At 40.6% G+C, this 26,605-nt stretch overlaps 2 protein-coding genes across 2 annotated transcripts in view; one reads left to right on the top strand and one right to left on the bottom strand.

Annotated features, from left to right (window-relative positions):
* Window positions 1-24,581, bottom strand: part of glt1d1 (glycosyltransferase 1 domain containing 1) — a 33,643-nt gene extending 9,062 nt beyond the window's left edge. Inside the window, exons 1-6 of the mRNA XM_005926937.3 lie at window positions 24,009-24,581; window positions 23,433-23,584; window positions 23,182-23,287; window positions 19,940-19,991; window positions 18,863-18,899; window positions 18,372-18,428 (exon numbers count right to left, since the gene is read on the bottom strand). Coding sequence (XP_005926999.1) covers window positions 18,372-18,428; window positions 18,863-18,899; window positions 19,940-19,991; window positions 23,182-23,287; window positions 23,433-23,584; window positions 24,009-24,076 — 472 coding nt within the window. The 5' untranslated portion in view covers window positions 24,077-24,581. The remainder of the gene's footprint in view (window positions 1-18,371; window positions 18,429-18,862; window positions 18,900-19,939; window positions 19,992-23,181; window positions 23,288-23,432; window positions 23,585-24,008) is intronic.
* Window positions 24,582-24,592: 11 nt separating this feature from the next.
* The window catches only part of slc15a4 (solute carrier family 15 member 4), a 30,630-nt gene continuing 28,617 nt past the window's right edge, over window positions 24,593-26,605 (top strand). The window contains exons 1-2 of the mRNA XM_014335062.2: window positions 24,593-24,816; window positions 25,008-25,639. Of these exons, the coding sequence (XP_014190548.1) occupies window positions 25,061-25,639 (579 nt within the window). The 5' untranslated portion in view covers window positions 24,593-24,816; window positions 25,008-25,060. The remainder of the gene's footprint in view (window positions 24,817-25,007; window positions 25,640-26,605) is intronic.

Here is a 26,605-nt window from a genome sequence, read left to right as displayed (position 1 = left end):
CTGTATATATAGTCAAACCCAGGAAGCAGTGGTAACAGTTGGAACAAAGCTGTTCCAAAATTAAACCTGAACTAACATTATGGACTTTTCCTCAGTGTTTCCATCAGTGCTAGGTACTTCTTGGATGTCCTTGCTAGACTTTGTATTGTGTTCAAGGATTGTTTCCTGTTTTAGTCTGTTTATTGACTAGAATAAAACAAAATGAACAACATTCTTGACAGAACAAAATGGAGCTCAAGGACGACTCAAACTCGTGAGTTTACACTTTCAAATCATTTTTTAGCTTACTGAGGTAACTGACGTCACACTCAGTTGTCTCGATGCATGCTCAAGCATGCAGGTTACTAAATCCCAGAAAGTTGATTCTGCTCATCTGCACGTAACGCTTTCAGTACATTTCATCACTCACACAAATGACTTCTTCAGTGACTTCAGCTAACTGCAGTTTCCCCAACTATAAGACAGGCAGGGAGGTCCGTCCTCCTCTGAACTGAGGAGAGGGCTTACCGATATATCTTTCACCATGTCACAATGCTGTGATTGTTGCTTTTCCTAACTCTATGTTAATGGTACTGATCAATTGTCACGATAACGCCAAGTAAATGATTATAAAAAAGCCCATTGTTAGTCTGTGGAGCTAGTTTCAGTCACTATGCACCGTTTATAAGTTTGGGGAAACCTGCAGTCAGCTGAGACTGTAGATGTCACTTGGATGAGTGAGTGAGTGATGAACCCACTGAAAACAAAACATCCAGATGAACAGAATCAGATTTCTGGCATCCATATCCAATTCTAGTCTGTGAGGAGAAGTGTTCGTCACAGCCACATACTAAGCAGATTACTGTTTAAAATACAACAAAGCTCCCTTTGTAAGCAATGATCTGACTGCAGAAACATCCATCCATCTATGGCTCCGTGTGTGCACTGCGACCATAGCTGGACTGGCTATCGAGCATACCGGGCATTTGCCCGGTGGGCCGCTTGCGATTTTTTGTTTTTATGGGCCGATCGATTTTTTTTTTTTTTTGGAAGGGTATAAATAATGAAAGGTGTTGGATTGGCCAATTGGTCATGATCGACTCTGGGCTGGACCAATTATAGCCGAGGAGGTCGGATGCATCCTCCCCCTTGTTTAGCAATCTCATAGACGAACTAAAGAAAATGGAGAACAAAAAAAGGAAAGGAGGTGCAGAAAAAATTAGGGCCAAAAAGAAACAAGCCCTTCAGGCAGACGCTGCCAAATGTGTAAAAATAACTGAATTGTTTGGCGGTAGCTATGGCATAGCTTCCACAGATTTAGCATCATCAGCAAGTGGTGGAGGCCAGCAGGTGGATAAGGGAAAGGGGAGGCAAGAGGAGGAGAGACCCGAGGCGGCCGCCGGTCATAGTGGCAGAGGAACTGAACTTCAGGTAAGAAGTTATGACCTGCTGTCTATCTGTGTCAGATATAAACCAAGTTTAGTTGTAGTTTGTTTTCGTTGTGCTGACTTTTTACAGTCGCTTAGAATAACTGGTACTGCGTACTAGCTAGCATGACGGAGTTTATATACTGCTGGGCAGGTGCTATGAAGTTACTGATAGTAAATTTTATTTTAGCTTAAGGTTAGTTTCTCAAACTCTTCAAAATCTTAACAAATTGTGCCAATCCTTACATGTTGCACCAGCTGATTTATCATCAAAAGTGGAGAAGTCTGTGACAGAGGAGACAGAAGAGCAGCAGAGAGAGATGGAGCGAGAGAGAGAAATAAAAGAGCAGGAGAGAGAGGTGGAGATGGAGAGATGACTTTATATCATCCATGAGGGATGCATTTGACATATGTTTCACATATTATAGCCCAACAAGTTACTTATAGCAATTTAAATACGAGCAATCAGTTTTTGGCAGACAATCACTTTTTGGCACAACACCGGCTAATGCAGTTAATAATACAACAGCTTCTTGCCATTTTTTGTGTTTCTTTTTATCGCTGTGTAACTGAGTTCAATTGAAAGCCTGCATGCGCTAGTACCTCTTGCCACAAGTTCCCAGAATCCTTTGCGGTTTTACCCCTGAATGACGTCACATTTTTGGTGGGCCGGTCTCTAGTCAAAATGCCCGGGCCAATTTTTTGTCCCAGTCCAGCCCTGACTGCGACTAGCTTCAACCAGGGAGATGACCCTTCGAGGAGTATTTGTTCATCACGCATTTGATCTTAAAAAAAAAAAGTGTTGGACAATGTCAAATTTTTAACTGACGGTTGCAACAAATTTAATGTTAAGCATTCGTAAAAAATTACAGTTTATCCTGAGAGGAATGCTAACATCTGTGTCAACCTTATTGACGTTTGTGGCTTTGAATACATTCTCTACTTTAGAGGATAGAGGGGGAGTCAGAAGTCTGCCAAAATCATTAGGATGAGTAAGAGAACCCTGAATGTCTGCATTTTTTACCAATCCATCAAATAGACGTTGGCATATTTTCCAGCAGAAAGTGCAAATTTTGACCTGCTGGTTACACAAAAAGAATTCATAGATTATTAAAGTAGGTTTGATGCTCTGGGGACCATGACTATATACAAACAGCTGCGGGGAAATCTATCCAAAAGCTGGGTGGACTGCCAAATGCAGAGCAGAAAGTCTCGTGAAAAGAAGATTTAGACTTTATCGACATTGATTTTTGAGCCTTTATGTCAGAGAAGACTGTGGTTTTATGCAACTTTAAAGCAAAGCTGGTACAATAGCAACACTTTAAGGCTGAATTTGAAAGAATAAATAAAATTACATTACTTTCTGCCATCAGTGGTAAATAATGGTATAGTTGGCCACAGAAAATTGACAGAAAAATCATTTTTAATCCTTTAATCCTTATTGAAACAACCCAAAATGCAAAATCACTGCTGCTGCGAAAACCATTTTGGCAATGGTGTTACCAATTCAAGCCAAATCTTTAAAAATTTTTTTACAAACTCTGCCCAAGTTTAAAGAAACAAAACAAAAAAAGTGAAAGAAATCAAACCACAGAGCACCAAGCCTGTGGTTGCAGTACAGTGACACTCGAGTGAAATCCCCTGCTGCCAGATAAGTCCAGATCAGAAGGCTGAAGCAGCTCTTTAATGCTATTAAAGAGCATCTTAAAATGACAGCCTGGAGACTGGGCACTGACCCCGATCCTAGGAGAAAAAAAAAAGCTTTTACATCTGTGGGATGTATCAAACTTCCTTGCATTGATTCACATGATCTGAAAACGTGCCAGCTAAGCTAAACATCCTGTCAGTTCCTCCAAACAAGCTGCAGGAAAATACTACAGGAGCTGGAATCACGTCTTAGCACAGACATGTCAAAATGAAAAAAACCCAGTGAGGAAAAAATATATATTTTTGGGAATCCAAGACAAAATTCATTTTCCCTCTGAGAATAAAACTAAACAAATTGTACAAATCATATGACGTGCCAGAAGCAATATTCTTTCTCTGTCTGTGTAGTTCTGTGAGATCTATGCAAATCATAGTTTTTGTTTGTTTGCCTTTGATTTCAGAAGGGTAACAACCCCTGTAATGCTTTAATCAGCATGTGTGCATGCGTATGTCTCAGCATTGCTGGAAGAGAACATATCTATCTGAACAGCTCTGCTTTCATCTGTTGAGCGGCACGGTATGTTTTTTTTTGGACTAGACAAAAAATGACATAACCGAAAAACTCAAGTATGAAAAAAAAACTTTTAATTTGAAAAATTCCAATAATTAGCACTTCCACTGTACATATTATGCTTTGAGGTAGCTGAAAGGTTTTTGACCAAACTACATATGAAATGTGACGAGTGTGTGATAAGCAATTTCGCACACCACATGAGAACCGCACACATTTTGATCAGTTAAAATTAATTATACTTGACTTCTTATAACATGCTAGAGTCAATCCAACCATGGAGCAACTGATCTGGCTTAAGACTGGGACTATAAATGTGGGAACATTGCTACAAATCTATAAATAACCTGAACTCTCAAACAGCATTTGCAGCAATTCTAAAAATCACTTTTTTTGTTTTAATAATTATTATTCTGTACAAATGTGTTTAAAACGAAGGAGCAAAAGGTATGTCATGAACCATTTGTGTCCATCTCTGTTCTTTCAATACCAAAACATCGGTCTGAAAACTAGTTATGAGAGTACAGACAAAAAACACAAAAACTGTAAAAATCAAACAACATCAAAAAAATCAATTAAGGCTTCCCACCTGACCTCCTTACAGAATCACCTGTTTTTTTTTACCAGCTTGGCAGATTAGGAAAATGCAGGCAAAATGATCTTTGTTCATATGCTGTAACTTGTTTTGATCAACCCCCAATCCCACCTTTCCCCTCGGAAGTTTACACAAAATGCACTTTAAAAAAATGTTTTATCCGGTAATTCTTAAACCAATAAACATGATATAATTATACTGAAGCTCAGTGTTGATTATTTTAATACAGCAAGCCACATTATATTCTCTCATTATAAAATACTAATCAAAGGCTCTGACAGTACATTTTGCTCATTAAGATATTGTTTTCTTAATCTAGTGCCAATACTTTAATAGTTAATTTCATAATTAAAGAGGCCACATCCTTTGTGTGGTTATGAGAAGGCATCCGTATACACTTTGAAAAACCTGAATGACTCAGGCCATTACTGTATCACTCAAACTGTGACACTGTGTGACAGCTTAGTTATCTGAAGTGCCCAATGTCATCTGCTGTCACATCCTGATCGATACAGTCTAAATATGGCAGATCATTTATTATAAGTAATGAGGTCACTGCCGTTGTGGCACGTGTTTGAATGCGAGCGACTCTATCGCTCCTGGATTAGAGTCTTTACCTGTGAGCCTCGTTAATCTGACCTGTCAAAGACTTGTCTTCATAGTGGTAAAGACTTTACTGTCAAATTATACTTGTAAACATTTCAATCTATAATAGATGTAAAGATAAGATAGATAAGATCCCTTTATTGTTACCCACAGGAGAAAGTCGTCCAGGATTAGGCAGCTGCTTGATCAAAAAACAACAAACATTGCAATAAAACCTTAAATGGGCAAATTTTAGGAAAGGCAGGCCTTAAAGTAAATATACAAACAGATGACTAATTAATAACGCCTCATCAAAGCCTCTCTACTTTTCTTTGTGTCCAAGATGAGCTGTTCATTTATCCGCTAACAGACAGAGGGGCAAATAAATGTTTATGTTGCTTCTGCATACACACGGGAATTCTGTAAATCTACTGCCAGAGATTCATGCATGCAAACAGTCTTCAAAAATGTCTTGGTGAACGGTGATTGTTTCTGTTCCCATGATGAAAAATCTGTCAAAAATGTTTTAGTACAACTTTGGTAAACTACGACGCCGCACAGCTTGATGGATTGTCGGAGGATTACGGCTACTGTAGTCAGGAGCCTTGCGGAGTAATCTGGTTCCAAAACTTCGTCTGCTTCAGGTCCCAAAGTCAAACGAACACTGCGGCATCACTGAGAGTTAAAAACTGTCTAAATTCTTTGGTCTTTAATAAATTGATCAGCGTTGCTGCTTTACCAGGTGTAACAATTAAGTTTAACATCCAGGGATACATGAAAACAGAATTAATTAAATTTAACAAAGTTAGAAGTTAGCAGGAAGTTAGCTTGCTAGTTTCCACCTAAACATGATATAGCATGTTCTGACTGAGAGATTTGTGAACAAATTCAAACGTACAGCTCTGCTATCACTTCAAACATAAATGAAGACAGAAAACTAAACAGCAGTGACGTTTGTAGGGTTACTGAAGTTGGACTAGCTGGTATATAATGATGTGCTATGTGATCGCTAGCGACACAGCTATGTTAGCATAACATAAACACAGTGAAGCTGGAGGATGAACGCTAATGGTATGGAAGTGGAAGCAAGAAGAATGAGTTGAGTAAAGTTTGACTTATCTGACTGTTTTATTTTGCTTAATGCGCCTTATGTATGAAAACAGACCCGTTCATCAACAGTGAAATGGTCCGAAAAATACGGTAATATTACTGCAGACACCAAACACTCAAGGGAGCTCTGATTTATTTTTCAAAAGTTCAATTCTTTATTGACTATTTTAAATACTTTACCAACCATGTCTGTAGATTAGCTCACTTAACTTGTTCACATTTTGGTCCAGCTATTTTATTTTAATCTACTTTATTATGCTTACTTGGATACATAATTTTGGAGTTTATTTCATTTCATGTTTGATAAACGACAGACTTAAAACAGATTGCCTCATCTTGATAATATACTCAGACCCCTGCCAGCTCCAATCTTTTTTCCCCTCTAATTTTTGAAAATATTGAGCTCACGTACAGAGACGCTATCTGTTCCGCATGCTGTTTTGTTCAAGCAAAAAAATAATAATAAAAAGAAATAAGCAAAAATGTAAATGTTGATGAATTTTCACACAAACATTTTCCACATGTCTGTGTCAAGTGAGTGACCCCATATCAACGTGGACCCTGCAGGGACCTGTCTAATGTCTGGGAAAAGTGGGATACTCGAAGGACGACATCCAACTGATCTGGGCTCTACAGTAAATTCTTCAGGGGTGTAGCTAGATTAGGTAAAAACAACAGTGACACCTCAAACTTTTATAACATACTGGTTATGCTGGGAGTGAGCACAGTCATTTGTATACAAACAAAAAGGTGAACTAACAACTCCTTGGCCAGGCTCTGTACCTCTTACTATGATGCCAGAAATAGTAAGAGGCCTCTCTGAAGGACTCATAGCAATTAATGAAAAGAAAAAAAATACACTCTATATAAAAACTCTCATTGCTCTATATAACTGTAAATAAACCACTGTTAGTGCTGAAATTTAAAAAATAAAAAAAATAAAAATCCTTATTTTTAAACTATCTTAAACATCACAGAGTAGATTAGAGAGTTCAGCGAAAAGCGACTGATGGCGAGTGTCTCACAAATCTGCTGTTATGGGAGTTTGATGAATAATCAAGACTTAATCCATCGGTGTCAAACTCTGGCCCGTGGGCCAAATTTGGCCCGCAGCCTAATTACATTTGGCCTGCTAAGCCATACCAAATTACTATTAGAGATGGCCTACTGGTATTATACAGCTAATATATATATTGTTTAGTATTAAGCTTTACTTGTTCCATATTCAGTTTTTCAGCAAAACGTGTCCATAAGAAAAGATTCATTCTTATATCTGGAGGAATAAATATATTTCAATAAATATTAACGTTAGCCCGCGACTTTGTTCCAGTTTTGAATTTTGGCCCACTGTGTATTTGAGTTTGACACCCCTGACTTAATCTGTTGATTTGTGTTGCTCAACCTTAACTTTACGTTACTTAATACATATATATTTCCCAACATGAAATTCTCTACATTATTTTTTGGTTCTTGAACATGACTTTTTAAAACTATTTGTGGCAGTGGACAAATTCATGTTGCCCCTCACGCCAGAGTCATGCAGGTCACAGATTTTCATAAATCACTTGTATCATTTTTAAATCAACCATTTATTATAAAATGTGTTGCTTGGTTAGGTCGAGGCACTACAAACTCCTGGGTTAGGTTTGGAGAAGGACAATGGGTCGGGTTAAAATACAACAGCTGACATGTCCTAAAAACCCCCAAAAAACTTCTGTTACCATGGTGACCAGTTCATGCTTTCTCTACACAAAATACATGCTATGTTTTATGAAAGTAGCAGGAAAATATATTATAAAATATAAACAACTATTTGTGTGGATGGAAACTGATTTTGGGTTTTTTTTCATGACTCATGACCAGAGATGGGCAGTAACGCGTTACTGTAATCCGATTACTTTTTTCAAGTAACGAGTAAAGTGAGGGATTACTATTGCAAAAACGGTAATTAGATTACCGTTACTTTCCCGTAGGAACGCTGCGTTACTGCGTTACTAAAACCGTAATTTTTTGCGAGAATGTCTCATGACAGTGACTTAAGCAAGTGCGACGTTGGTGACAACAGCTGTGTGCAGATCAACAACGGACAATATATCGAGTGCGGGAGAGAGTATGAGCATGCAGCGTTTAAAGCTTGGAAGTACTGACCTTACTTTGAGTTTGATTCCATAAAAAGTGACAAAAACATTAGTGTCCATTGTGCGTGGGAAGAAAACTTCTTTTTACAGCGAAAAAACCCCCTAAACTTCCAAGCAAGCATCGAGTGTGCTACCACGTAATGGGAAACTCACAGAGAAACTCGCGGATTCTTCCACTGACCGCTGCGGCACACCTGCACCAGGGTAAACCTCCACCTACCCTACTCCTGCTATACAGGTGAAAATAGAGCAAAAGGACCGCTAGTCTTTGACTTTATTTATTTTCTGCTGTGTTTTACTTGCATCTATTTGAAAGAGTGAGTGTAAACACACACAAAAAAATTATTTTATGTGCTGGAATGTGCAGAAAATAGGTTTAAATATTAAACAAATTTCTTCCAGTCAGAGAATGTTGCATATAATTACATTTTTGCTTGATGCATAAAGTTAAAAGATTTAAACTAATAAAACAAGTTTTAAAAAGAGAGACTTTTCCATTTGATTACATTTTGTATGATGGATTATGTAGAAAAAGTAGAATTGGGCTGAAAGATCTATCACTTTATCACCTATTCAGGTTGTAAATTGTGTTTTTAAAAAGTAACTAAGTAATTAATTACTTTTGAAAATAAGTAATCAGTAAAGTAACTGGATTACTTTTTTGGGGAAGTAATCAGTAATTAGTTACTGATTAGTTTTTTCAAGTAACTTGACCAACACTGCTCATGACATGAGACTGGGCTGATCACTCAAAGATTTTGTTCCTCATTTTATTGCTGTTTAAGCAATGAGATCACGTACATTATGTGCCAACAGGCACTCAGAGTGGCCATTTTACTACTCATCTGTGCATTTTTTGTAGCAATGCCTAAATGTTACACTGATGCTGCAGTGTGCCAGGTTACACATTCACACATGAAACGGATGCATTCATATGCCATCAGAGTAACAAAGAGGAGAGAAAGGAGGTAAAAACATCACTATGACTATATTAACTACTGTTAATTATTGTTTATCCTCTGATCCGCTTCCTGTTTAACCTGTTTAATAATTGTGCACTTTGAGAGCCCTGTAACTGCAAAACAGCAAACTCCTGCTTGTTTCCCATCATCCTTTAGTTACTGAAAATATCACTCTACAGTGCTGGACTTCATCTATCCCTTAACCCCATCTCGCCAGGCACACAGCATGGGCCCAAAACAACCTACACAGACATGTACACACACACACAAAGTGACTTTCATCGAGAGAAAGACTCTGAAATTCAGTACTCAAGCCTGTTTCTTTGGAGGCTATGACATCCAAAGGGTAAAACAGAGGCACATACAGACTAGTTGTCTATCTTCAATCAGACAGGAGGGATGCTTTGGCTCTTTTATGTCCACTAGTCGAAGGTTTTTTTTCTACACTGCAGTACGTGGCCACAAAGAATACGGCCATGCCCAAACTTCCATTCGTGTTGAGCTTGCCTATATATAAATTACTGTAGATTTCACAATTTAATAAGAATTAATTCATGTCAGACAAGATGGAGGGAATGAATAAGTAAATCAATATGCAGCAGGATCTGGCAGGAGTGAATGAACACATGGGATGGTGCCCTCTGCAGTGCTGGGAGTGTATGTGAGGACAACGGTAGGATGAAAACTGGCAGGAGAGAAAACAGGTTGCTGCAGGAGTTACTTCTGTCAGACTTCTGTTTAAGGATAAAAAAAATAATTTCCTTTTAAAAATCATTGTTCAAAAGCAGGATATGGAAAATCTAGTCTTTTAGACAGCAGAAAGCCGAGCACACCCAGTGATAACTACAAAAACAATGCCTAATGACTCCCTTAAGCAATGTTAGCCTCACAAAGGCACATTTCTAATAGAGCAAAGACTACAGGGTCAGTTTGTCTGAATGACATTCTCCGCCTTGATATGATGTTCTAGTCCTGATCAAACACAAGTTAAAACCCAGTGTGTGTGATTTATTTTATCAAAGCAATCATGAGACTAAGACAATTGGCAAAAAAAAATTATAATTTTAAAAAATGATTCTTAATCATTTGAAATGTAGCCGTCCCACATCCACCGCAGACAAACAAACAAAAATTTATGAATAAATAAAATACTAACAAATCCCCATGAGGAAATAACAAGGAGGAAGAAACTGCTAAATTGTTTACATATCTAAAAACAACTATGAGTCAGATTACAGTGCTTTCATCGCTTCTGAAAAGGCACACTCGAGCCGACTCTCATTTCAAGTATAATAAATGGAAAAACGACTGTGGAAAATGTGTATTACTTGGTATGGATGGGAAACGTGGTGATAAATGGCCCTGGGCTTGAATGCTATTAATCAACTGTTCCTCTCTGTACTCAATGGGGTTCTCCCTGAGCACTAATGTACTTGGGATGGACATCATGTTACAATGTGCAATTTAAAGTCTGGATGAGGCTCTGAGTAACAGTACATAGTTATTGAGCAATTGAAATGGGAGTTGGAAGGCTGGTGGAAAGAAAGAAAAAGGAAAATATTCAATGACAGACTCTGGCTTCTGAGAAACCACCAGTAGTACTTTTATGCACTCCTATTTCAGGTCTGGGTGCATGTATGTCATTTTGGTCCTATCGTGGTCTGTGCAGTTGCTCAACTGGAGTGAGAAAAAAATAATGCAGGCTATCGCTTGTATACAATGTTGCAAATGCTTGCAAAATATTACATGCTTATGTATAGATGGTGAAAACAACACCACTAAAGCGGGTTTATAAAGCAGGCATATTAACACTTTTGTGAATAAGTATCCAATATAAAAACACCAACAAAAAAATAATAAATAATACAATAGAAAGTTAAGCACAGCAGAAAAACACAGTACTGTGGAAAAGTCGCAAGTTCCCTTTCAGTTGATTCACTTAGTACAACACATAGGTATGGGATATCGCGCCCTCACGTGTCCTGGCTGAAGAAACCTTTATTCACGCCTTTAAGGCAGATGACGTGTGATGACACGCGCACGGCCCCGCCTGCACATATAGCCGCTGTCATCACAGTCATCCCTCAGTTCTTACGCTCTTCACCTCGCTGAGAACACCTCTGCTGAGTTGGGCTAGCTAGCTGCTGCTAGTTAGCTCCGTTGTCTGCCGACTTGAACTTAGCTTAACTGCCCCTGTTGGTGTTAGCCTCCACCGCGCAGTTGGTGTGTAGGCTGCCCGCGGAGCGCTAATTTCAAGTTTTTCTTGTGCAGCGTTTCGCTTTGCGTTTTGGAATGGACTCCAAACCGAAGCGAGCAAAGCAGAAATCTTCTGTTCGCCCCTGTCCTCAGGGATGCGGTTTCTCTTTGCACGACAGCGACCAGCACGATGCCTGCCCTGTCTGCCTGGGGATCGTCCACGCTAGGAGAGCGTTGACGGAGCCCGAAGCTTGTGCGTTTTGTCGCCAGCTCCGGCGCTCGACCCTGGAAAGACGGGTGACGTTTGTGGAAAGAAGTGCTGGGACGCTCGGCTGTCGCACGGCATGACCCTCTTCCTTTCCGAGTCTGGAGCCCCGGCTTCGTCCGAGTCCGAAGACGAGGATTTTCCGGTCGATGTCCCCGCAATTAGCTGGGCTGACCACATGGAATATGTTGACGGGTTAGCCGATGACGAGCCGGAACCATGCAGGAGCGCTGACGGGCTTCAGCCTGGGTTGAAGCCCGCCAGCGCTCCCCAGGAAGACGATGACGTGCTGGACATCGGCCTGGACATCCATGGTTTGTCGGAGGATGAGCAGGAGAGCTCATTGTCGGCCCACGCCATTCGGCCTGGAGCAAAGGCCCACCCTTGGGCCCAGGACCCGACGCCCAGGAGGAAGAAGCCTCAGCCCTCCTAGCTGTGGTTTCGAGTGGAGAAGGGGTCCAGCAGCAGGGAGACGCTGCTTTTACCCCTCTGTTGCCGCACAAGAGGTGCCGCTTAAGTTCTGTTCAGGTTGTCAGCCCCAGAAGGCGCTGCACTTTCCTAACACTGTCTCCCAAGCACAAAACCCCTGCACACAAAATGCCTCAGGTAACTCCCTGTTCAGGTGTGTTAAATGTTCAGGTGACCACATCGAGTGTTCCCGCTGTTTTTCATTGTTGTGCCCCAGAAAAGGTGCCTCCAACAGAATGTATGAATGAATGTAATGTTTCCATGTTACAATCAATAAAGAGTGTTGTTTATTCTCAAACAATCACAAATGCTCAGCCTGCAGACAGAATGAGCCAGGTCAGGCAGGTGATGCAGTCCATGATACTGAGAGAGGAAATAAAGGCGCTATTGCAGAAAAGAGCAATATGAGTGGTCCCCACTTCGGAGACAGACAAAGGTTGGTACAGCTGTTGTTTTGTTGTGCCAAAAAAAGAGGGAGGGCTTTGTCACATCCTCGACCTGCGAGTCTTGAACACGTATCTACGAACGCACAGGTTCAAGATGTTAACACTCAGACAGCTCTTGAATGCAGTCAGCCCGGGAGATTGGTTTGCAACAATCGATCTAACAGATGCTTATTTTCATGTGGCTATACACCCGAAACACAGGCAGTTTCTGAGGTTTGCATTCGAGGGCGTAGCCTACGAATACCTAGTGCTGCCGTTCGGGCTGTTGCTCGCTCCTCGCACCTTTACAAAATGTGCCGAGGCAGCGCTAGCGCCCCTCAGAGAGAGAGGCATCCGCATCTTAGCCTATGCTGCCTTGCTCAGTTTCAGCTGGGACGCAGACTGCGTTTCCAGATGATATTAAGCTTGTTGGGCATGATTTAATCTATGATCACCATAGTGCCACTTGAACTGTTAAAAATGAGAGCGTTTCAACGCTGGACTCTCTCTCACTGTTTGTGTGCATCCCGTCACCTCCGGAGGAGGCTGCCGGTAACTGCGTCTTGCATGCTAGCTCACCGTCCTTGGAGGGAGCCCAGGCTGCTGCATCAGGGCTCTCGGATTGGGAGGGTGTTGTTTCGCAAGGTGGTGTCCACAGATGCTTCCCTAAGAGGGTGGGGAGCGCTGTGCGAGGGTGCATCAGTGAGAGGGATCTGGTCCGCAGCCCAGCGCCAGTTGCATATCAACCACTTAGAGCTGTTAGCAGTGTTCTTAGCTCTAAAACATTTCCGTCCAGTCCTGGAGGGCCAGCATGTCTTAGTCAGGACGGACAATTCAACAGTGGTGTCTTACATAAACAGGCAGGGAGAAACACGCTCTCTCCCCCTGTTGAAGCTGTCTCGCTTTCTGCTGTTATGGTGCAGTGTTCATTTTCTGTCTCTAAGAGCCACCCATGTTCTGGGCCACCTGAACCTGGGGCCGGACCTTCTCTCCAGGGGGGGTCCTCTGGTGAGAGAATGGAGGTTACACCCTTTAATAGTGGCTCAGATTTTGGATCTATTTGGCAAGGCACAAATAGATCTTTTTGCTTCCAGGGTAAATACTCACTGCCCCCTGTTCTTCACCACGATGCACCCTTGGGCTTGGACGTGCTAGCGCACCAATGGCCAGACGTGCTCCTGTATGCATTTCCCCCAGAGGAAATGATATCTCCAGTTGTAGAGAGAGTGCGTCGGCATTCCCTCTCTCTGATTCTAGTGGCCCCTTGGTGGCCCACAAGGTCGTGGTATGCAGAGATAATCAGCCTGCTAGCAGCGAGTCCTTGGCAGCTTCCTCTCCGCAGGGATCTCCTCTCTCAGGGGGAGGAGAAGTGTTTCATCCGCGCCCAGATCTGTGGCGCCTTCATGCTTACCTGCTGAGAGGTTAAACTTGATTGCTAAGGGTTTGCCACCTAGTGTGATAGCGACAATTCAGAGCGCTAGGGCCTCATCTACTAGAGGCTTGTACGCTTACAAATGGCGAGCCTTCGAGCAATGGTGCCAGGACCGCCACACTCTCCCATTTCAGTGCTCTATTGTGGATGTTTTGACATTCCTGCAGGAGCTGCTGGATAAGGGCCTTTCATTTTCGACAATTAAGGTTTATTTAGCAGCTATATCTGCTTGTCATATTGGCTTTGACGGGGTGACACTAGGTGCACATCCCCTCGCCATACGTTTTCTGAAAGGAGTTCGCCGGCTGAGGCCCGTGCTTAAGTCCAGTGTCCCTGCTTGGGACTTGTCTTTGGTGCTGGAGGCCCTTTGTAGCCCCCCGTTTGAACCCATTGAGTCTGTGGATATGAAATTTCTTTCATATAAGACTGCATTACTTCTCGCTTTGGCTTCGGCAAAGCGAGTGGGTGACCTTCATGCGCTGTCTGTGCATCCCTCCTGCACACAGTTCTCTCCTGATGGCCACAAGGTCGTATTGCGTCCAAATGCTGCCTATTTTCCCAAGATCATGCCTGCATCTTATAGCTCAATGGAGTTTGAGTTGCTGAGCTTTTGCTCCCCTCCTTTTGCATCTGAGGAGCAGAGGAGGATGCATTCTCTTTGTCCAGTGCGTGTGCTACGCACCTACATTGAGCGCACTCAGAATGTGCGTTTATGTGACCAGCTGTTTGTCTGCTTCGCTAATCCAAATAGAGGTAGAGCTCTGTCCAAACAGAGGCTGTCCCACTGGATATAGAAGCTATCTCACTGGCATACGGCACCAGAGGTCTTGCTTTGCCCCACGCGGGTGAGAGCTCATTCCACCAGGGGATGGCAACCTCATGGGCTCTTTTTAAAGGGGTGCCTGTAGCTAGGACTGCTCAATTAATCGAATTTTAATCACGATTACGATCTGGGCTTTCAACGATCATTAAAAATGACTGAGCCGATTATTAGCCCCTCCCTCTGCTTTACTCTCGCGCTGCTCCGTGTGGCAAATCGAGCGCACCTCTCTGCATTTCGAACACGGTCACAACAATTAAGAGGACCCGAGGGAAGCTCGGAAAGCTAAGCAGAAGTTATTTGGAGAGGAGAGTGACTGCCGTTGGTTGAAAAGAGAGGTAAAAAAAACTTCAGTGGTGTGGAAACATTATGGGTTCGCGGAGTCAGACGTGGATCAAGTAGACATAGTGTGTAAACTTTGCTACAGTGTGTAGCTGCACCACAGAGCAACACTGCAAAGTTCACTAAACATAGATGTTTACATTTTTCATTTATTTTTATATTGCAAACATTTGCACTGTTATCAGTATTTGCACACTATTTTATATTATTTTTTAAAGTCATTATTCAATACATTGTTATTGTTAACCCTTTAAAGCCGGTCAGAGCAGCACGCTCCGTTTTGTGTAACTATTTTTAAATCCCTGTAGAACCTGAACCGTGTAAGCTAGCGCAATAATTTTTGCATATGAAACCAGAGGAGTTGTACTTACATCTTATGCCATCAGCTTGTCCTCGGTCACGGTTTCCTTCCACATAAAGCTTTGCAAAAATTGCATAAAAAGCGCTTGCAGGAACAAAAACATAATATTCCAGAAACACGCTTTGCCGATCCGATCAGCTGTTCGTAACACTTCCCACAGTGAAACAGACGTCAGCGCGAACTATCGCATGTCCGCCATTTCCTGCCCGAAACCGGAAGTGACGTCATTTTCGCGGAAAATGTAGTTTTTTACTTGTAGGCCTTAAAAGCCTATACTGGTGTTTTTATAAGTCATGTTTGACTTTTCTGAATAGTTTCTGGGATGCTTAGAACTCGAATTGCACTGCTGGAAATAGTTTATTTTGATGCACATGCTGTTTTCTTTGCAAATTTGCATCATAGGATTGTTTTTTTGTTTTTCCTGCAGTGTATCTCCAAAATAAAACTATGAAGACACTCAAAATAAATTTCCTGTTGTTGTAAACTATTTTTTGCAACTTTTTTGTATTTAAAGTTTTGAGGGATAAACCTCTTAAATTTCTCCAAGTAGAAATATATGTAAAAAAAACAAAAACGGTTTTCTATTTTTTTGCAGTTTATTGCACTTTTTTGCAATTAATGTAGTTACTATGGACTTAATGCATGCATATTATTAAAATATGGGCTATAACAGTTGTATTGATGTATAGCAACTTGAAATGCTCCCACAAATGGCACTACAACATGTAAAAAAATAATATAAGCTCTGGCAGACTTGGTTCTATGGTAGGTCTTAAAGGGTTAAATAAATATCGTCAAATAATCGAGATCTCAATTTCAGTGAAAATAATCGTGATTATAATTTTTGCCATAATCGAGCAGCCCTACCTGTAGCTGATATTTGTGCGGCAGCTAGTTGGGCATCACCGCACACTTTTGTGCTGTTTTATCGGTTGGACGTTACAGCCCCTTCGGTGGCTCATGCTGTCCTTTCTGCTGGGTCTACCACTCACTAAGGATGTGGTGGTCCGATTCCGGTTCGGTGGCTGCTCTGTGGGGCGTGTATATATGTCCCATACTTATGTGTTGTACCGAGTGAATCGACTGAAAGGGAACGAATAGTTATGTCTATAACTTCTGTTCACTGAAGGAGAGGAACGAGGTACAACACAAGGTGGCCCCACTGAGCAGTTTGGCTCGATGAAGAGCGGCTATCGAACTGAGGGATGACTGTGATGACAGGGGCTATATGTACAGGCAGGGCCGTGCGCGTGTCATCATACGTCATCTGCCTTAAAGCCGTGAATAAAGGTTTCTTCAACCACGACACGCGAGGGTGTGATATCCCATACTTATGTGTTGTACCTCGTTCCTCTCCTTCAGGGAACAGAAGTTATAGACATAACTATTCGTTATCCCTCAGTCCTTTATATTTTGCTTCCAAGAAGCCAGATTTGTAATTTTTTAAAGTGCTTTTCCGCAATAGCTCTCCAGGCTTTCTGAAGTTGTTGTTAAGTTGTTAAGCCACATAACCCCAACTTATGAATCACTCAAGGATAAAAAAGGTCCCCAACTCAAGGGATAAAACAGTGTTGTTAACAGATAACTTAGCTTAGACAAATTTGAAATTGAATCTTTAACCTTTCTGTTTACAGCAAACTGACGCAAAAACATATAATTTGCTAACTTATCTTTAGTTGAATCTACATGTCAAAGATAACACAGTTTGACAGGCATAAAATACTATTTTTGCACCAACAATGTGCTGTTAGCTGACAACTCGGCATATCTCAGTATGGTTTGCAGTGTGTCCTTAAACAATTTGAGGAAACTGGACAAGTGGAAGACAAAAGAACAAGTAGCAGAACTAAAAAACCATCTTCAGCAGATGTTTAGCTTTCAAAAAGACATTTTTAAAAAATCCAGTAAAGACTGGAGGTATGACCTGAGAGAGGTCATACCTACCAGAGATGCATCTGGTAATTTACTGTTCATTGAAGCCTCATCAGAAATGGTGTCAGTTGAAGGCTGGCTGTCAAGAAGCCATTTATACGGAATGGAAATAAGGAGAAAATTACACAAGAACGCAACTGAAAATCAATGGCAAAGGGTCTATTGGAATGATAAACCCAAATATGACATTTTTGATTAATTACTGTCAATACATTTAGAGGAGGTAGGAGAGAGGCAGCGTACAACAGTGCGTGTCTACAGCCATCTGTAAAACACAGTGGAGGCTCTGTCATGGTTTGTGGCTGCATTTCACCCAGAGGTGTTGGGGATCTCCTTAAAATCGATGGAATTATAAGCACAGATTTTGATCAGTCATGCCACACGACACCATCTGGAAAGCACTGCCAATGCATTAAAAGCATACCTGGATAAGGAAAACTCACTGGATTGGGCTCCCCAGAGCTTCGACCCCAAACATTATTGAAGCAGTTTGGAATCATATTTGTAACAAACAAAAGAAAAAGCAGAAACATCCAAAGAAAAGCTTTGAATGTCCTTCAAGAAGCCAAAGGATACTTACAGAAATTCCAAGATTGCTTGAAAGAGTTCAGACTTGAAGAATTAAGGTAGTGACACCAAACGTTGACTTTCAAGCTTATAAGAATTGTATGAACTCTGTAATTGCTTTATACTTTACTGTATATTACAATATTTCCATATATGCACACGTTTCAATAAATTGCTACACCTACTTCACATTTCCCTAAAGAAATGAGGGGTAGCTCAAACTTCTGCACACTACTGTGAACATAATTTCAATATTTTCTTTAAGGCCTTCCATTGACTCATTCACTGCCAGCCATTGGCAGTGAATGAGTTAAACCCATTGACTCATTCACTGCCATTGACGGCTATAGACGTCAATGGCAGTGAATGAGTTAAGGGTCAGTACAAGAAATAATAATATTTTTTACCACTTTGGATAAATAACTGATTTTCCACCATCATCAAACAAAATATATATAAAAAAGACAGTCTAAAAAGAAATTTTCCACTGTCAATTACACATTTTGCAAAGTGTACCTGGATGATGACAACCTGAAGCACTAATAGTACCTGAGCTCCTCAGGAATTCAGTCCAGCAGAATTTCTCAGTAACGTCTGTCTGGATGCCTGTAATATAAACACAGAGACAGCCATAGTGAACTTCATAAAAAATAGTGCAAAGTGCTCCAAATGATCAGTGATCCAAAATACAATTTTTGTGTTCTGTGTAAAAAGCACTTCAGCATGATCACTCTCTGGGGACAAGCCTGAAAATTAAGCTTTCACTAGTTGGGGCTCAGCCATGCAGCTGGCCCGGGGGCTCTTGTCTAATCTATGAAGGGACACTATTTGCCAAACAAGGATACCAGTGGTAAACAACATGGAAGAGAGATTTGGGCTGTCCTACATGGTACGGTGGCCAATGGCAAGAGCAAACACAACTCTGTACTGCAGACAGTATGATAATGGAGGGAAAATGTCAAAGCTGATTAGTGCAACACTTCAATGGTGAGTCAAGGATGCACAGCATCAGGCGAGGATGTCCATCCTGCAGAACTTACCTTGAGGCTGGATGTAGATTTTGCTGCTTTGGGACACCTTCAGAGGAAAAAAATAAAAAAGAAGTGGTTAAAACAGCTAACAGAACGCAATCAGCAATTATTGGCAGCGTTTGTTTATAGAAATTACATTTGATTATCACCAACTGTGCTTCTCTCTCTTTTTTATGTCCGACAATAGGGACAGCCATTTAAAGCTCTTTGTGTTCTAAGCATATTTAAACAGAGTACTAACTTTAAAAAGAGACTCAGGAAAGCAGTCGCTAAGATAATGCGGGTGCCGCAAAATAAATCAGAGGGGATGGGAAAGAAATTGACTGGATGTTATCACACCAGATCCATCCGCTATGTGTGTTTTCTGTCGCAATAAAAAGCTTGGCGATGCCTCTCAGTGCCTGTCCTGTCTACCAGCTGTCAGCACTAAATGGCAGAGATAAAGCACTCCACTTGCCTCAATCTGCAGCCTATGGCTGGAATCTAATCTGAAAATAAAACACTGTAATATTGTTTTAATGCCAGACTATTACGGGACAGGGCAGGATATTGTGTTTGTATAGTCAGAGCCCTTCTGCTGTATTTATTGACGCTGTCATTCTCCTGCCGTCTGCAGATGTGCTGTAAAAATGTAAACAAAAACTTTCTCTCTTATTATAAGCTGCAATTAAGCAGACAGAGTAAGAATCTGGGGGAATTGAAATACATGAACTGTGGCCAAACATAGAGCATGTGTGAAAAAAGTGATATCTGCATGTGTAACCATCATGCGTCAAAGTTTAAACTGCATGTCAAATGGCTGGACAGCCCCACCTGAAAGCCCATCCCTCCTCCCACTGGGGGAGGGGGCATTTTTTGTAACTTTCTGCAACTATCAATCCAGAATTTACAACTTCTGGTTAGATGTGCAGAGATGAGGGAAAATAGTAATTCTTCTTTTCTCCCTTTTGTCACTAAATTTCATGTGTTCAACCCAATGCAACACTATCAGCGATCCTCAGAGAGATAGCCTATAATGTGCTCGACTCAACTGAACCACGAATTACTTCAGTCAGTGTATCAAAAAACATAAGCGCATAATCATACCAAAAATAACTCTGCCTCTTCTTTCAGTTTGTCAGTAAATGCAACAGCAAACCTGATTGGGAACAAAGAAACACTTCATTATCACTGCTGTGCGAGGCATTTCAGCAAAACAAGAATTTTCACTATAGGCAGTAAATTATAGCCTTTTACAAGTCATAATGATTTTGACAACAATAAAAGGGGGGAAAAAGCTGTGCTAACAACACTAAAACACAGAAATCTGCAGGCAGAGCAGTATGAGAGCAGAAAAACTGCTTGTAGCTCGAAGCGAAAGGATTTCAGTACAAAAAGAGAAAGAATACAAGCTGGAAAATGAAGGGAATGTAGAGCAAAGAAACAAAAACGAAACAAAAAAACTGAAAGAAGATACTAATTTTCATTTGTAAGTGTGCATTATTAAATGGGCAAACAAGCCCTGGGCAGTGATGGGACTTTATGATCAAGGTTGGGATGAGATGGCACTAATAGTGGGAGGCGGGTGGATTGAGATGTTTAAAGCTTTGGAAAACAGGCTCTCGCACATTCCTCTAGAACAGGGATGGGCAACTCCAGGCCCCGAGGGCCGGTGTCCTGCAGGTTTTAGATATCACTCTGGGTCAGCACACCTGAATCCAATGATTAGTTCATTACCGGGCCTCTGGAGAACTGCAAGACATGTTGAGGAGGTTTAGCCATTTGAATCAACTGTGTTGGATCAAGGACACATCTAAAATCTGCAGGACACCGGCCCTCGAGGCCTGGAGTTGCCCACCCCTGCTCCAGAGGTCTTTTTCTAGATTTACTGCCATCTACTTTAATCAGCTAGAAAACTGAGACACTTCAGTGTGATGTCGGCTTGGATTAGAGCATAAAATTTAGATTAGCCAGATTAGCCATTAGCCTGCTAAACTAGTGGTTAGCTTGAATTCTTTCAGTCTTATTCTTTCCATAGATTGTTTATTAAAGATGGACGTAGTCTCAGTAGTTTGCGAGGTCGTGCTTTGAAGCCATTTTGGTATTTTGAACCTGGACATGATGAGGGAGGCGTGGACCTGACTGATAAACTAAAGGACGCTGCACAACGATTCAGGAGGAACCTCTCAGCCATAAGGTAGCTATGTCAGCAGAGCACACGCTGCTTTATCCTCTTGTTTGACTTTGATTGGGAAAAATTTGCAAAATCAACGTCATGTAGTTTCCAGTAAGATTTTAAATTAGCAACTGAGTCTATAATCAGCAAACTGTTTACCTTTTAATTATTTTTACTTTTAATTGTATTTATTAAATTGTTTTACATTGATTTATTTAAAAAAAACAAAACCCAAATAAAAAGATTTGGATCAAGAGGTTCGAGGGTCTATGCTAATGATGTGCAATGCCACTGATTTTCTTTTCGATACCAAATAAAATTCTGGTACTAAATAAGGATAATAAACTTAATGTGTTTGGAAAATCAAAACAAAAAGTAGTGTATTTCCAATTATACCTTTATAATGAATACAAGACATCAGACTACTTGTTCTTATTGTTTAATTATGAAGAACAAACAAAACAAAAAAACCCCTGAAAACTCAACACCTACAGTTTAAAATATTCAATTAACAATCAAAAATTAATATGAATGATTAACAATAATAATAATAATAATAAAGCTGAGGAACATTTTATTAATACATGTTATTATCTATCTTACATATAAAATATTTTAAGTTGAATTTGTTATTTTTTAAAGCCTACAATGTCTGTTTTACTGCAAGTAGGCTGTATATTTAATGACACCTACCCAATATAATCATTTTAAATGCTCTACAATTCTAATAAATGGGATTTCATAGTTTTAAGGATGCAGAGAATTCCCACCACTTATACATCAACACAAAGCCTAAGCCTAGATGTAAGTCACTTTCCAAAATTTAGCAAAGTGCTACACGCAGGCGACAATTTAGGCGATCCCAATAATATCATTACTTTCCATTTTGTTCTTGTGAATCATAATCTACAAATTCACTCCAAATTGCAAAAAGAAAGACAGAATGAAAATCAATTCCAGAATATAAATATCTGTTATTGGTGGAATCAATGTTTAAGTATCGATCTACACATCGCTAATCCATGCAAACAGCTGTCTCGTCCCCTCCTGATCATTAGAAAGAATTCTGACTTGAAGCTATGTCCATCCTTTAAATACAGTCTATGATTCTTCATGCCCCAGAGGCCAGAAGATCTTGTACAGAGCCAGAGTTTTTGTGTTGTTTTTTTTTTTTTTTTACCCCCAGTGAAAACCTGGAATTTATGTATTGAAGGAAAAAAATATTTTAAGCTTATATTCAGACAGCAGTGTTACTTGTGATTTGTTGTTATATCAAAGACTGAATAAAATACATAAAAATCACATGATTAGTGGATTAGAAGCTTTCTCATTTCATGTGAATAATTTTAATAAAAGATATGAAAGTGGTGACATTTACTTCCTGCTCGCACTTCAGGTTGGAGACATCTGAATCAAACCTTTATAAAAAGGAAGTTGGCAAAAATATGATATGACACATTACTAACATACTAGATATTAAACATGGATAAAGTCATGATTAATGATAACTGTCAAATTTGATATAATCAGCAGGTCCTTCTCATGGGAGACATGTTACAGGGGATTTCCTGTAATGAGCAGTCCTCTTGAAATGACACTCCAAAAATATAATGCATACATGATTAACGGCATGTGTAGGAATGAATATTGATGAGATTTTATTGATTGCAATGCACTTTTAAAAACCTTCTCAGTGACGTAACGCACTGTAGAAACAGAGCAGAAAGAAAGGCCTGCATCCGACTTGGTTGTGGAAAAGCTTCCCTGCATTGAGTTTGACCTCAGTGCTTTGCAATGCACAAATGTAATAAACGCAAGAAGTGATAAGCTTCTGCTAAATTGGACAATTTGAATTTCTTAGCTAGAACTGATTTTCCATTCCCACCTCTAATGCATCTGTGCTCCTTGTCCTATCGTAAGATGCTAACAAATGTGCTGTAGATGCAGCCTCCTAGTCTAATTAACAAAGCCAACAGATGATGCTGATATCACATTATTTATAATGTAGACTCTTTTGCAAATTGTGACTTTTCCGTTATTTTAAATGAAACTTTTCCAAAATCATTTTATAAATGGTATGGAATATGTATGATATGAAGGACTAAAGTTCATGTACTAAGTTTGGAGCCATCCGGAAGTTTTAAAATAGGAATTTGTAACAGTACAACATCACCTGGCTTTCAGTAGCACCTGTTCCATAACCACACGCTTCTGCTCCACTTTCACATCTTCATTTATGTCTGTGCCGCCAAAGATTACGCCAAAGGGTATTTCAATATCTATTGTAAAGAACAGACATAAAACAAAAAGGCAATGTGGGACTGAAAGCTGTACATTTGAAGACCCATTATCTGACAGCAAAAAAGAAAACGGATTTAAAGTATACAGCTGATAAGTAGATGATATAACAGCAAGTCTGTTTACCCATGAGAAGTCTGCCCGCTTTGAAAAGATGAATAGCCAGTGCAGCTTCAAACTTGGGATGTTCAGAGACCAGATTTACCACATCAGCAGGAGACTGAAACTCTCGTGCGTCTCTGAGCTCGCAAGTGTGTCCTGCTGACTCAATGTAGGACCTAAAACATAAAATTAACATTTGCTTATGGAAGGTAGGAAGGAAGACTGAGCGGTTGAGCAAATTCATAATGGTTAAAGCCAGGAAACGTCTTCCGCTATTTTAGCTATTTTAACATGAAACTGTAGACGGACAAGTGTTACCAATCACATTAAATTAAGCTCAGTTCCTGTTAAGAACAGAAGCCAAGGTCACCGGCAACACCCGTATTTACTGCTACTCATCTTAAGGTGTCTCATTACACGATAAGGTTTGTATTTGGAGCCAACTTGTTACACTTATTTCACAGTGAAGTAGGCGATTTTACCAACAACTCTTGCCCTGATGAAGTTAAATACTCCGTTATTGCGTCATAGTGTCACGCGCTAATTAATGAATCATACCAGCTATAAGAACCAGCTACACTTAGCAACTATGTTTGTTACCTTATTCTCTCAGCTGTAGTATGGTTCCCAGTTTTGGGGTTGAGACAGGCAAGGAAAAGTAATTTCATATCTCCTATGAAAGCAGGGCTGACGTGCTAATTAGCTACTTAACGCGAAATATTCGCGAAAAGCTGACGGCACCGATCGGGACATCTACGTTTCAATGAACTCGCTTAGCCGAGCTCCAATTACATTTCCTTGTCCGTAACACGTAGCAGCACCTAAGGGCAAGGCTGGTTCATGTTAGGGTTGCACACAGACCGTCTACTGTAGTGCACCATGCTTGTAATGTTTACAAGTCCGTCTTCTATACGGCCCCCTGGAAACATGACTGTAAGCGGCGAAGTGCTGCCAGCCAATTTCACTTCTTTTTCTTCTTCCTTTTTTTTGTTATGCCCATCCCCAAACCCCAAACCCTGTTGGTTCATGTTATATAATAACAGAATCAGCCGTAGCCAAAAAAAAAGATTAAATTGCACTGCAGTGCCACTTCCTTCTCCCCTTGCTTAGCTCTGCGTAAGCGGAACAAATCCCTATATCACATGGATGGTGTTGCGCGCCTCGATTTGCAGTACCCGTCGCGTAAGTTTCATTTTCAGATCGTCTCCACAGCAACGCAAGAGTGACAGCTTTTGACTGAGCTATGTGTCACGCGACAGAACTGTGACATTGTTTTTCTGTTGACACCCAGTTCTCTTTTCATAAAGTTCAGCTTTTAGACAGTACAAACGAAACATTTGAGCGGTTAGTATGATCTAGATTGATGGAGACAACCGAAGACCTCTGGGACGTGTTTCTGTCATTAAAGGTAAGGTAATGAGAAACTTTAACAAGCTGATGTGGTGTTTAAGCTAGCTTACTTCAGGTTTGTAATAAGCTAAAAACCTATATGACAAGAAAATGGGCTCTTTGAAAATTTAGATGTTGTGAATCCGGTACAGTTGTTTGTGTTTGTGCTGCGGTGTCACCGTTTGGTTTATATTTGTGTTTTATCTTCAGGTTTGAACTCTTAAAAATAAGGAAGAAACTCCATTCCATTAAGTTGGGCGAGAATGGCTAACAACAGGGACGCCAATGAGAGCACCCCTCTTTTGGACTCAGACACTGAGAGCAGACCTTCACCACCGTCAGTCTTCGAGGGAAGAAGACTGGCATGTGCGGCCATCCTGCTGGCCGAGTCACTAGAGAGGATTGCTTTCTATGGCATAACGTCCAACCTGGTTCTTTTTCTGAATGGTAGTCCTTTTTATTGGGAGGGCACTCAGGCGAGCCAGGCACCACTCATGTTCATGGGAGTAACTTACCTGATTTCACCATTTGGAGGCTGGTTGGCCGATGCATACCTCGGAAAATTCTTGACCATTGCTGCAAGTTTGGTTCTGTACATTTTTGGCATGCTGTTTTTCCCTTTTATTTCAAACGAGGGCACCAGGATACACCTGTGCGGGGAAGAAATGGCATTTCCTGTGCAGCCTGCTGAGTGTCTGAACACAAACGTTACCACTCCAAAAAACGTTACCTGCCCCATTCGTGCCCCATATTGTGGCCCAGCAGTCTATGGTGGACTTTTCTTAATTGCCTTAGGTGTGGGTACTGTGAAGTCTAACATCACTCCATTTGGGGCAGATCAGGTAGAGTATAAACAGCACTACTATGAGATATTACAGTTTGTATTAATTAGTTAATACCTGGAATTTCCTGTTACCAGAAGGCTATAACCTGAACCATTAGCTTTCTGGAATTGGCTTGTATAAAATATGTAGTGGGGACATCAATGAAGTCAGACATGTGATGGGACTTTAGCTGACATTTCTCTGAGACATGCTCTTGATTATCATGGCTACTCATGGCTGTCACCATTAAAAACGAAACATTTTGAAGCATCTTGTAGAATAGACAACACATCTCTCTGGAACACATGCACAAACGGAGACATTTATAAACACTTCTTCAATTGTTCTTAGTTGGTAATAAGAAGTGAAACACACATCTGTCAGTTTAGTATCAAAATTATCTAGAGGGCCCTCCACAACATGCAATCATGGAAGTGGGAAAGTTCATCAATGGGGTCATTGTTTCTCAGAGTTATCTAATCAGGAAAGGATAAAATGTTTCAAGGGGAGCTGGCAGACTGAATATGATTAGTGCAATGTTTTGTTCAAATACACAACACACAAAAGACACCGCTTTTTTTTTTTTGGTAAAAGTCCACTAACCTTAAAGCAAACGCAATGCACCATGAGGTTACTTTTTCCTGCGTACTGAAACTGAAAGTTTTACCTCATACAGACAAAATTTTCCCATTAGTGATCCTCCAACTGAAAGTCCTTGGTGCGTGGGAGATTTGAATATTTAAGAGAAACAGAAGAGTCCCTGTTAAAATTGGCCTCATTCCTAATAACGACACCCTCTCACAGCGTAAAAAAATTATCATACTGATTGTTGTGATTTCCCCTTTTAAATACAGTGCATTTGCATGAAAAAAAAAGGTTTATGACCTCTTTGGAATTACCAAACCTGGACTTGCAGTTTTGTCAGTCATGATACTTGGTCTGATCTTCAGTGACAATTGTAAAGAAACACAATCTGACTGAACA

Source organism: Haplochromis burtoni, unplaced genomic scaffold (genome assembly GCF_018398535.1).
Source record: "Haplochromis burtoni strain Fernald_Lab_line unplaced genomic scaffold, NCSU_Asbu1 Contig_95, whole genome shotgun sequence".
Lineage (NCBI taxonomy): Eukaryota > Metazoa > Chordata > Actinopteri > Cichliformes > Cichlidae > Haplochromis > Haplochromis burtoni.
The sequence above is the reverse complement of the archived record's forward strand: the minus strand, read 5'-3'. Positions and strand labels throughout refer to the sequence as shown.